Below are 12952 nucleotides of genomic sequence, written 5' to 3' on the forward strand. Positions count from 1 at the left end.
TGTTATGATTATATTTTACTTTAACATGTTATAAACCCTACATTGTTGTTGTTTTCTTTATTTGACTAGTCCCTTGTCTTCCAGAGATAATAAAGGATGAGAGTGTTTCCACTGCTCTTCATTCCTTGTGTAGATTGAAACTGTCAACTGAAATTTTTCCTCTGCCTAAAATATCCTTTAATATTTCTTAAAGAAGTCTGTTGGTGATGAATTCTTCAGCATTTGCTTGCCTAAAAAAGTATAGCCTTATTTCTTCAAAGATATATTTGCTGGTATAGAATTTAGGTTGACGATTTTCTTTTTCCTTCAGTATTTTAAAGATGTAGCTACACTGTCCTCTGGCCTACATGGTTTCTGACAGATCTTTGTTCCTCTGTATATAATGTCTCTTCTTCTGGTTGCTTTTTTCATTATTTTTCTCTTTATCAGTGGTCTTTAGCCATTTGATTACTATACATTTCAGTATGGTATTTCTCTTTCTTGGGGTATGCTGAATTTCTTGAATCTGTCAGTATGCTTCCAAATCTGGAAAATCTTCTACCATTACTTCCTTAAACATTTTTTTTGATACCACTTACACCCCATCTTCCCTTCTGGGACTTCAATTACATGCTTAGACTTGATACTGTCCCTGAGCTCACTAAGCTCCAGTCATCTTTTTTCAGCCTTTTTTTCTATTTCACTTGGATGATTCATACTGCTCTATTTTCAAGGTTACTAATTTTTCCTTCCACAGTATCTAAACTGTTAATCTCATTTCATGTATTTTTAATATCAGATACTAAATTTTTCATCTCTAGAAATTCAATTTGGATCTTTTTTTATATTCTCCATTTTTTTCCTCATAATGTCCACTTTCCTCTACTTATCTGAACATGTGGAATATTATTTATGGTATCTGTTTTAATATCTTTGTTGGCTAATTTTAACATATTTTTATTTTCTGGCTATTTCTGTAGTGATTGTTTTTTCCCTTTGTTATATTTTTCTTCTATTTCATGCCTGGGAATTTTTAATTAGATGCTAGACTTTGTGAATTTCAATGTCGTTGGGTTCTGTTGTTACCAGAATTTGTTGTATTCCTTTAAATATTGTTGGGTTTTGTTCTGTGATACACTTCAGTTACTTAGATCAGTTTCAAGCTTTTAAGGCTTGTATTTAAGCTTGTTACCATGGGTCCAGAGCAGCCTTTACTCTAGGGCCTGCCTTTCTGGCCCCACTCTTGAGGCAATGCCCTTTTGAGGACTTGCTATTCAATGTCCCACAACTCTTCTACTCCTGCTAGTGGGGACATAAACTGTTCTTGGCACCTGTGTTAGCTCTCAGGCTTGTGATGATTCCTTCTTCCTGGTGGTTCTTTCCACAGCCACTGGTAGTTTCTTGCCATATATGTACAGATCAGCACTCAGCCAAAGATTCCAGGGGGGCCCTCTGCACATCTCTGGAGCTTTCTCTTTGTTCAGCAACTTCCCCACCAGTATTTATCTCACCAACCTTAGCCACTTTGGCCTCCATGAACAGTGTCTCCTCTACTCAGCAAGACTGCCAGGCACTGCCAGGTTTTTACCAGCTCTCTCCCTTTAGCACACCACCCCAAGAAGCTGTGGGAATCACAGGTTCATGCTTTTCACTTCCGTCCTCTCAGGAATCACTGTTATCCAGTGTCTGAAAATTGCTGCTTCAGGCGTTTTATCTACTGTTCTATTTGAGAGAATAAATCTGATCTACTTTATTCTATCATGACCAGAAGATGTCAAACTTATTTGTATGCCTAAATAATTTTCACGTATTTCTAAATTTATCTGATGCTTTATAAAACAACTATTAGGCCCTCTAAGAGCAGAATTAGCAGGCCATAAAGAGAAACACAAAGCCTAAAGCAGTCCTCACTTCAGGATCATTAACCTGAAATCTTAGAGTTGGATTCCATAAGTTATTCAATTCTATCTTTAGGAAATAATACACAATTTCTATTTGCTATTTCAATTGACATTTACTTAAAAATACTTCCTTTTGTTTCTTAATTGTGACTTTCAATCTACTTTTGCAACTAATTCCTCCTCTCTTTAACCCTGTCTTCCTTCCCTTAATTAGATATTTCTATCACTAATCACCAGACCTGGTACAGAAATCTCCATCTATATGTTCTCACCTTTCCAGTCTCATTTTGTAACTCTTTGCAAGGCAGCCAGTTCCCACATTCCAATTTTGAGAAGTTTCATTTTCTTACAGTGAGGTACAATGTTAATCCTTTCATTAGTCCTTTGAATTTGCATTGAATTTAGCTATTCACTTATATACAAATCCATTCTTACAAATATCTTGGAAAGCTTATTGCAAGAACAGGCACTGTGGCCTACTCTTCTTTTGGAAAAACAACCTGAGAAAGAGTAGCCTAATGGCTATTTGTACATATCTCAAATATAGGACTTCTTGATTTTATTTTCCTTATAAGCTAAATCTAATCCCTTTCATTTCTAGGATCTTATATTCTTTGTCTGTAAAATGTCAATCACCTTTCTTGGGAGAAAATTTTAATGAAGTCTATAAAACTGACATGAGAAACAAAAATAAAAGAAAGGCTATTAATAAAAATATCTATTTGAGGGAAGGAGAACAGGACTGAAGAGAGAGAAAATTACTTGCAAAATATTGAAGGTTCACAATTGGGAAACAATTAAATATTTCAAAATGAGTATGAATACGTAAGGATATCTACTAACTCCCCTTCAGAATGTTATAAGCTTTTTAAGGGCAGTAACTCTGAAAGTGTGAGAAGTGTGGTACTTTGAAAATGATGCTTTTTAAAACAATTATTAAAGTACTTATTAAAACAGTTCTCATCATCATCATGGACATGTGAACTGGCACCTGCTTTCACAGTTAACATTATTCTCCACTCAGAAGACAAGGACTCCTTACAAACGGGTAAGTGTGGTAGAGATAAAGTAGACAAGGGATCTTTCCTTCCCCTTTTTTCTTCTAAATAATGTAATTTCCATTAACTTTGCTTGCTAAAAATCCTCTGATGGACCCAGGGAATGGAAAATATGTTCTGATGAACGCTGCCTCTGTAAGGGAGCTCACTGAGGTAACTACCACAGTATGTATAACAAGAACTCAGCTCATGTCCTGCTCACTGCTGCCCCCTAGAAGTTTTTGGATAATTTACAACAAACAAGCTTCAATCCCAATAGAATAACTGGGTCTTCCCCATTTAAAAGCAGCAGGTAAAAATTGGCAAGAGACCTCACATTAACATCTTCAAAGAAAAATACTTAATTGGTGGATACTTTTGACTGTTCTTGATTTTTATTTTGCTCTTTGATTTGGTGAGCTCTTTTTTTTCCTGTTATTTTGACCCAATGTTCTAATACCACTATTCTGGGCCACAAGAAGCAAGAGTTGTTTCTTGTAAAGCAAGATGGTATCTCAAACCATGCCTTCTTTACTATTCTTTGTCAAAGATATTATTCAAGGAGTGATGAACTTCTGAAATTTTATCTTATAAACTCACAAAGGCAAAGAGAATGGGCTAGTTCAACAAATCCCACAGAAAATCAACCTACTGGACATGATACATGGCTCTAAAATTCTCTATATCTAATCCTGAAACAGGATCCAACTTAAGATTCTAAGGCAGTACGATATAACAGATAAGACCCAATGCTTGAGTCTGAATCCTGGCTTGGTATTACAAAGTCATGTAACTTTGCAAGTTTCTTAATCTTTTTATGTCTTATTTCTTCATCTATTAAATGGAGATGATAAAACTATAGCATCCATCTCCAAGAGTTGTGGTGACTATGACATGAGCAGAACACATAAAACACTTAGATTAGTGCCTAACATGAGGTAAATGTCCAACCAATGTTGGCCAAATATTAGTATTTGGAAGGTCACACACATACAAGGCCAGGATACTGGTATCTAGAATATCTGGTTTTTGTTCAGTTGCTAAGTCAGGTCCGACTCTTCTGTGACCCCATGGACTGTGGCCTGCCAGTACATGGGATTTCTCAGGCAAGAATACTGCAGTGGGTTGCCATTTCCTTCTCCAGGGGATCTTGCTGACCCAGGGATCGAACCCGTTTCTCCTACATTAGCAGAAGGATTCTTTACTGCTGAGCCACTTGGGAAGCCCCCTAGAATATCTAGTGCTTACTATATTGAGTATCTAAAAAGTTCCCATAGTGATGAAACTTGAGTACACCCAAGATTTTAGACAGGAATGCTCCTAGTAAGGAGGCAGGTACTTAGGGAAAAACCCCAACCCAGTTCTCTTCTTTTGCTGTGAAAATATCCTTGTGAAATAAAACAGGCTCCTACAGGTTTAGGAATAGGACAGATCAGTTTGAAGACTCTAACACAAATAATCTACATAAAATAATTAGAACATTCAGGAGCCAAGAGCCATAACATTTTTAAACTCAATACCTCAAATATTTAATAAAACTTCTTCAATGTCAGTTTAAAAAATATCATGTACAAATATAGGCTATTTTAGAAACCTTACCACTCATAACCTAAGTGACCTAAATACAGAGAGAAAGGGTAACAGAAATGGATCTCTATATGGAAATCCCAAAGTATTCCTTAACGTGCTGTAACATGGTCAGCTATTAAATATTTGCTTAACAAAAGATGTGAATTGCATGGCAGGTGGCTTAAAGAGTAAAAATACCAATGAGTAAACGTCCTCTCTATCAGTATCCAAATCTTCGATACATAAAAAGGTAAATCAGCAGTTCCCAGATATTAAGGTACATAAAAAAAAAATCACCTGAGATGTTTGTTTAAAATATGTATCTCTACCATACTTCCTCACACTTAAGTCAGGAAAATGGAGAAAGCTATGACAGCTGATTCTGAAGCAGGTCATCAAGGACCACACTTTGAGCAACAGTGAAATAACGCCTTTAGTCTGCACTTGATGTTCACGTTCTATTTGAATATAAAAACAAGTGTGAGATTACCTCATCGTTGAGCCAGTTAAGGTGATTTAGAGTTTGAATATCTTTGCGTGTAATGGTCAAGCGGAATGCTTCACTCAAAACTTCATCCTGGTTCCCATTACGAAATACGTTCTTTATTTCTTTCTCCATTTCCTAAGGAATCAAGAAGTGTCAGAGATTAGGCATACATGGTCTCGGACATACCAATTTCTCATCAAGTCCCATGCAATCCCCAAACTTAAATCAACCATTTACTCCTAACATTTTGGTTTCTATTCCTTTCAGTAATCTCCTGATTACTTCCTTCCATCCTAGCTCTTCCCCCCTTCTCTTTTTCAGCACATTTCAGACCCTTATTTCATATTATTTCTTGAGTTTGAAATAACCTTCTGCTATCAAATTTCCTAAGCCCATGAAAAGACCTAATTATATATCTTCAGAGCAAACAATTTCCTGAGAAACAGAATCTTTCTCAAAGGTAATAAGGAAGTAAAAGTAGTGATGTCTTTTAGACACATTTTCCCAGAAAAATTTGTGTTTTTTTAAATGTAAAAATGTAGAATTCAGCACAACTTTAGTGTTAATAAATGTGTTATACTCACCAGCTATATGACAGGTTTTCAAACAGAAGAATGAACTAAGAAACAGATTATTTTTAAATGTATACAGACTTTTACGTATTTTCCAAATTTTTATACTGAGTTTTTATTACTTAAAAAAAATGGTAAGGCTCAACTTACTATTTGATGTAAAAGTACTATACATATGCATTAAGTAAAAATGCACAGGAAATGAAACAAATTTACTGAATGCTTTTTCACTGAAATCACTACAAGTTACCCATAATTCTTTCCTGCATTTTCAGTAATCTTTCAAAAACAAAGCCAATATTGTTACACAATACAAATGAAAGCAGGAGTATGGAATACAAATTAAATACCAGGTGTTCTACTACTGTTTTTTTCCTGTCTGTTTTTTGGCTGCACTGCTCAGCATTTGTGATCTTAATTCCCTGACCATGTATCGAACACCCTGCAGGTGGAAGCACTGAGTCTTAACCACTGGACCGCCAGGGGAGTCCCTGGTCTATTACTTTTATGTTTGAAATTTGTCCAAAGAATTCTCTCTAAACACAACACTTGCCAGTGTAGGAATTTATACTATATAATTTACCTCTGTAATTTCAGGAAATTCATCTTCGCTGTCAGTCAATTTATGACCTTTTTTCCCTGTTTCTTGGGGAATCGTGACCGGGATCTCCTTTTCAAGAGGCACACGAAGATGCAGTTCTACTGAATCATGTACTGAATGTTCCTGTTCCTGCAGTCTCTGAAAGACAGACCTTCAAAATAAGTGGAGTACAGAAATCTACTGCTTGTCTACGTACGAGTAGGACTAGCTGGACAGACCAAGAACACAGAGCATAGCAAGGCTATGCTACCATACTATCTTGCAATTCAACAGCTTTGATTCCAAATTCAGGTAACCTTCCAAAATTAGTTTCAACTTGGATGTGCTATTCATTTATATCTCAAAAAAACTTTTTTACCTGGTTTTGAAGCTGTAATGCCAGTGCTTTCTGCTCTTCAATCTGGCGCAATCTTTCCCGTGCTCGAGAATCATAAACACTAGTTCTAGGAAACAAAAAATGCAGACCACTCACTTAGCATCAAGAACACTGCTGATGCACAATAAGCATTAAATATAAAACTCTTAAGAGAAAAAGCCTAAAACCCTTATACTAACTTATAAGGTATACTAACTTATACTAAGTACACTTGTTTTAAGACAAAGTGAAACTACATGGTGTTACTGAAATTACCTTACTAGTTTTTTGAAATGATGAAAATTATTAGTTTGTTGCTAAACATGAACAAGTGACTTTTGTGGATATTTGTAAATGCGCAGTCTTTTTTTTTTTAAACCATTCTTCTAAAATTAAGGAGAAAGTAAGCTTCATTCTGGAAATTCAAAAATGAGATTGAATCCCAAAGACGAAAATAATACAAAAGATGTGGGTTCTATTGCTGGTTGGGGAACTACGATCCCACATGTCACAGCTACTAAGCCCACCTGCTTTGGAGCCTCATGTCAAGGGTAGAGAGCCTTCATGCCACAATGAAAGATCCCATATGACATGACAAAGATCTTGCATGCTATAACTTAGACCCGACGCAGACAAATAAATAAATATTAAAAAAAAAAAAATCTACCAGACCAAGGGATTTAGAATAACCAAAGTGAGTCCTTGAAACTAGAAACTAAATGTTCAGTGATTCTGCAAACTCCAGAAATAATATTATCCAATAAATTAGTTTTATTGATATGAAAATAAAGGCATTTATTTTCCTTTCTGTTTAATAGCTAACTGAAACATTTTTCCAATTCAATTTAGTTTCAACAATTGTTACAGATTTAATAAACCTGAGCATAGAAATGTTCCAACTCCAAAAAACTTTTAAAACTCAGTAACTTAGAAGTTATTTTATAAATAAATAGGAAATTTTTACTGACTAAAAATAAGTAGCAAGATTGGCTAATTGATTTCTTCTAACTGAAAAGAAAGTGATGAAGAGGCAAAATGATACTAAAAATAATTACTTACAATTCTTTGATCCACAGCTCTGCCTGGAAAAAAGTAGGACTATGCACAGGAAAAGAAAAATGTGACAAATGAACAGAAGACTTAAAAGAATATCAAATATTTTCATCAAAAAACCCAATCATTTAATAGTTTATACAAATGCTTTATAAGTATGGGATAAATAAAAGGACCTAAATTACATAAAACAATTCTAACTGGGAAGCAAAGGAAAACAAATGAGTCATTTGCACACATACAGTTAAAAAGGTGACCCAACATTCAGCAAAGAAATTAAGTTTAGCATGCTCCTTACTTGCAAGAAAGACCAACATGACATGAAAAATACATCATTTATCAAGGTAATATATTGAAACTAGAATGTTCCTCTTTCCAAATGGCTCAGATTGACAGATTTATTAATGGTTTAATAAAATATTATGGGTTGTTGGACTTCTTGTAGGTCTGCTTGAGTCAAAATACATTCAACCACATCACAGTAGATACTGAAAATCCCCACTCACAGAGTAGTCCATATCAAATGGCTAATGAACCAATGAACCAACATGGATAATCAGCAATATGACTCCCTTCCAAAGATAAGAGACCGGTTTTATTCCATGCAGCTCTTGCTGACAACCCAAGGGAATAATGCTAGCAGAGTCACAGGTATGCTATTTGTTCTAGAGCCTTTTTGCTCTTCCCAAACTTTCTTATCTCATTGCTCATCTCCCCTCTAACTGAAGGAGTTCTCACAGAACCAAATGAAAGGCAAGTGAGCACTTTTCCAAAGAAAACTTTCAGATATGCAGAACAAGTTAACAGAGTGTCAAACTGAAAGTTAAGAGACTGGAATCTCTTAGAGCTGCCCCTGATTAGCTTTGTGACTTTGAGCAAGTCACTTCCCTTTACATGGACCTCAATTTCTGGGTTTGTAAATATGGAGATGAGAGTCCCTTTCAGTTTTTAAACTTCTACAATCTGTCCTGTAAAGGCAAAAATAAGGGCTCAGAGGTAATCCTTTGCTCCTAAGCCTAACTTCTGAGAATCAGTATTCCCAGTAACCCTTAGTTTTGGGCTTTAGTGATAAAAATGCTGTTCTGTTACCTATTCACTGTCACTGAGGTCAATAAGAGGAGAACACAGAGAAGGCAGCCTATCTCCTTAATGCAGTGAACAACTGATGTAACAGCCAAGACAGAAAGTCACAGAGATCAGTGGAAGCACTGTGAGAGACTACTTAGTGTATGATACTAAAGATAAATGAATGTGAGAACACATCTATTGCACAATATGACGACATGACAAGCAATCACCCAGAATTTCACGGTACTGGATCATGCTACTCAAATCTGCTCCCCATGAAAAAAGAGAAAAAAAAAAAGAAAGTCGCTCAGTCGTGTCTGACTCTTTGTGACTCCATGGACTACACAGTCCATGGAATTCTCCAGGTCAGAATATTGGAGCGGTAGCCTTTCCCTTTTCCAGGGGATCTTCTCAACCCAGGGATTGAACCCAGGTCTCCTGCATTGCAGTCAGATTCTTTACCAGCTGAGCCACCAGAGAAGCTCAAGAATACTGGAGTGGGTAGACTGTCCCTTCTCCAGCAGATCTTGCCGACCCAGGAATCGAATCAGGGTCTCCTGCATTGCAGGCAGATTCTTTACCAGCTGAGCCACCAGAGAAGCTCAAGAATACTGGAGTGGGTAGACTGTCCCTTCTCCAGCAGATCTTGCCGACCCAGGAATCGAATCAGGGTCTCCTGCATTGCAGGCAGATTCTTTACCAACTGAGCTATCAGGGAAGCCCAATGCTCCCCATATTAGAATATAAACTTGATGAGGATAGGAATTTTTGTCTTTTCTATTTATTACTGTATCCTCTGTACCAAGAATAGTGCCTGACATCTAGCAGACACTCAATATTTGTTGAATAAATAAATAATGTAAAGGACAAGCACTTCTCTTTAATGCATCAAGGTATCTATTGGCGTAGGAAAGCAACACACAGAAGGAAAGGAAAAGCAAAATCCTTTTGCTTTTCAGAGATTACATATTACTTCTCATATAACTGATGCAATAAGCACCTACTTAGTACTTTATGTACAAAACTCTCTTTGGGAGGTTTTACATATTGGCAAAGCCTTACGATAATCCTCAAATTATTAAGCCTCAATATAATGTGTAAGAGAGAAACATTACTTATACTGTACAGAAAAGGAAACTGAGTTCAAAAGAATAATTTGCCCTGGAAGAATCACGATTAGAAACTACTTCAGTCCAATTCCAGACTGTGTTCTATTATTGTAAAGTGTCTTCTAATAAACCAAGGCATTAAGCCACAATGGAGATGATGAGTATTTGGACTACTCAAGAGAGTATTTCAGGCTTTCTAGGAAATTTGTTATTTAACAAAGATTTATTTACTAAGTACTTTTAATGCGCCACGTGCTATTACTGAAAGCAGGAGGTGGTGCAAAGATATTAGTAACACAAGGTACAGAGACAGAAGTACTGGAGCAGAAGACTAATGATATCTGGAGAAGCCAGAGAAATGTCCTGAGGAAAAAACCAACACCTGAGTCAGAGTTTAAAAAGCAAGATAAGAGTGTTAACAAGTGGACAAGGAGAGAAAGCAAACTCCAGGCAGAAAGGGGAGGGGTTGGAATGTATAACAACACAAAGGCATAAAATGCATGGCATATTCTGGGAAATAAGGGCAGATCTTCATTGCTGGAACTTAACCTAGAGGCAGTGGTGGGAGATTAAGGAGCCAATCAACCAAGCCTTGAGAGAGCAGGCTCCAACTCTGACAGACAGCATTATCCAGTGAGCCTCACCCAAGACTACTTCTCATCCATCTCACGTTCAGTCATCAGTAAAAGAAATTCTCCATAAAGGAAAGACAAGACTCAGTAAAGAAGAACTGAGAGCACTCATTATATGAAATCAACTTTTTCCCAAGAAAGAACACCTATTTTTGTGCATACATATAAAACACTTTTATAAGTGTTTTATCTATAAGTTTACCTTCACAACAATTCATTAGTAAGGTATTAATACTGGCATTTTATTGATAAGGAAACTGATGTTTAGAAGAGTAACTTGTTCAAAGTTACATGAAGCCTGGAAAAGGCAAGATCAGAACCCAGATCTAACTCAAAAAAACCCCCAAAACTATAAAGAATCTAAACTGTAAAGTCTCCTTGAGAAACTATACTAACTAGAGAATACTTTTTTTTTTGAGAATACTTTTAAAATATCTAAAAAGCTTAGCACATACTGGGAAATTGCAAAGATGTAGGGGAATTGAGATAAGAAAGAATATCTTATTATCCCTAATTGTCTCAATGGAAAATTGATAATAGTATTATCCTAGCAATTGATTGCCAAGGCCTGATATGGCAGACATAGCAATCTAAGTATTAACAGTAACCTACTGGATTACCATACTGGTTCAGCAATACGTGAACTGTGAACTTCCTGATGTTCAAGCTGGTTTTAGAAAAGGCAGAGGAACCAGAGATCAAATTGCCAACATCTGCTGGATCACGGAAAAAGGAAGAGAGTTCCAGAAAAACATCTATTTCTGCTTTATTGACTATGCCAAAGCCTTTGACTGTGTGGATCATAATAAACTGTGGAAAATTCTGAGAGATGGGAATACCAGACCACCTGACCTGCCTCTTGAGAAACCTGTATGCAGGTCAGGAAGCAACATTAGAACTGGACACGGAACAACAGACTGGTTCCAAATAGGAAAAGGAATACGTCAAGGCTGTATACTGTCACCCTGCTTATTTAACTTCTATGAGAAACGCTGGACTGGAAGAAGCACAAGCTGGAATCAAGATTGCTGGGAGAAATATCAATAACCTCAGATATGCAGATGACACCATCCTTATGGCAGAAAGGGAAGAGGAACTTAAAAGCCTCTCGATGAAAGTGAAAGAGGAGAGTGAAAAAGTTGGCTTAAAGCTCAACGTTCAGAAAACTAAGATCATGGCATCTGGTCCCATCACTTCATGGCAAATAGATGGGAAAACAGTGGAAACAGTGTCAGACTTTATTTTTTGGGGCTCCAAAATCACTGCAGATGGTGATTGCAGCCATGAAAATTAAAAGACACTTACTCCTTGGAAGGAAAGTTATGACCAACCTAGATAGCATATTCAAAAGCAGAGACATTACTTTGCCAACAAAGGTTTGTCTAGTCAAGGCTATGGTTTTTCCAGTGGTCATGTATGGATGTGAAAGTTGGACTGTGAAGAAAGCTGAGCACCGAAGAATGGATGCTTTTGAACTGTGGTGTTGGAGAAGACTCTTGAGAGTCCCTTGGACTGCAAGGAGATCCAACCAGTCCATTCTAAAGGAGATCAGTCCTGAGTGTTCTTTGGGAGTACTGATGCTAAAGCTGAAAGTCCAGTACTTTGGCCACCTCATGTGAGGAGCTGACTCATTGGAAAAGACTCTGATGCTGGGAGGGATTGAGGGCAGGAGGAGAAGGGGACTACAGAGGATGAGATGGCTGGATGGTATCACCGACTCGATGCACATGAGTTGGGGTGAACTCTGGGAGTTGGTGATGGACAGGGAGCCCTGGGGTGCTGCAATTCATGGGGCTGCAAAGAGTTGGACACGACTGAGCGAATGAAGTGAACTGGATTACAGAGGAAGAAATACTTGGTACCTCTCAGAGGGGTTAAGTTTCATAAAGAAGATCATATCTAAACTGAGACTTAACAGATAAGAAAAAGACTACTGCCTGATAGACAAGTTGAAGGGAGAGAGGGGGAATATACCAGGCAGAAGAAACACTTCACATATTCATGTGAAAGTATGAAAATACCTATCATCTTGTAAGTCAGCATATAATAAACACATGAAAGAATCCAGTATTTTACACATGGCTCCTTCTCTCACCTCCATTGTGTCTCTCCTCAAATGTCAGCTTAGCAGAAACGTGCCACGACCATCTAGATAAATAGCACTCCCAATCCCCAGTCTGTATATTACCCTGCTTTATTTTTCTTCATGGTACTTATCACCACCAGGTATATGTATATTTAATTATTTGTTATTATTTGTCCCCCATCCCTCTCCTTTGTTGTTGTTTAGTCACTAAGTCATGGCCAACTCTTTGCAAGTCCATGGACTGCAGCGCGCCAGGCTTCCCTGTCCTTCACTATCTCCTAGAGTTAGGTCAAATTCATATCTATTGATTAGGTGATGCTTATCCAACCATTTCATCCTCTGTCACCCCCTTCTCTTCTTGCGCTCAACCTTTTCCAGCATCAAGGTCTTTTTGGTACAATTAGGATGTACACTTCTTGAGAGTAGGAACTTCATTTTGTTAACTGCTATTACCTCCAGTGTCTGTACCAGTACCTGCACCCCTAGGCTATCAATAAATACTT

The 12952-nt window shown here is 37.2% G+C and overlaps 1 protein-coding gene across 6 annotated transcripts in view; it reads right to left on the bottom strand.

Annotated features, from left to right (window-relative positions):
* Positions 1-12952, bottom strand: part of SENP1 (SUMO specific peptidase 1) — a 52415-nt gene that overhangs the window by 11569 nt on the left and 27894 nt on the right. For all 6 annotated transcript variants that reach the window (XM_044941690.2, XM_044941691.2, XM_006059436.4 and 3 more), the window contains 4 exons: positions 7561-7599; positions 6505-6589; positions 6129-6284; positions 4977-5108 (listed from right to left, as the gene is read on the bottom strand). In XM_044941690.2, coding sequence (XP_044797625.1) covers positions 4977-5108; positions 6129-6284; positions 6505-6589; positions 7561-7599 — 412 coding nt within the window. The remainder of the gene's footprint in view (positions 1-4976; positions 5109-6128; positions 6285-6504; positions 6590-7560; positions 7600-12952) is intronic.

The sequence above is a fragment of the Bubalus bubalis genome, chromosome 4 (genome assembly GCF_019923935.1).
Source record: "Bubalus bubalis isolate 160015118507 breed Murrah chromosome 4, NDDB_SH_1, whole genome shotgun sequence".
In the NCBI taxonomy this organism is placed as follows: domain Eukaryota; kingdom Metazoa; phylum Chordata; class Mammalia; order Artiodactyla; family Bovidae; genus Bubalus; species Bubalus bubalis.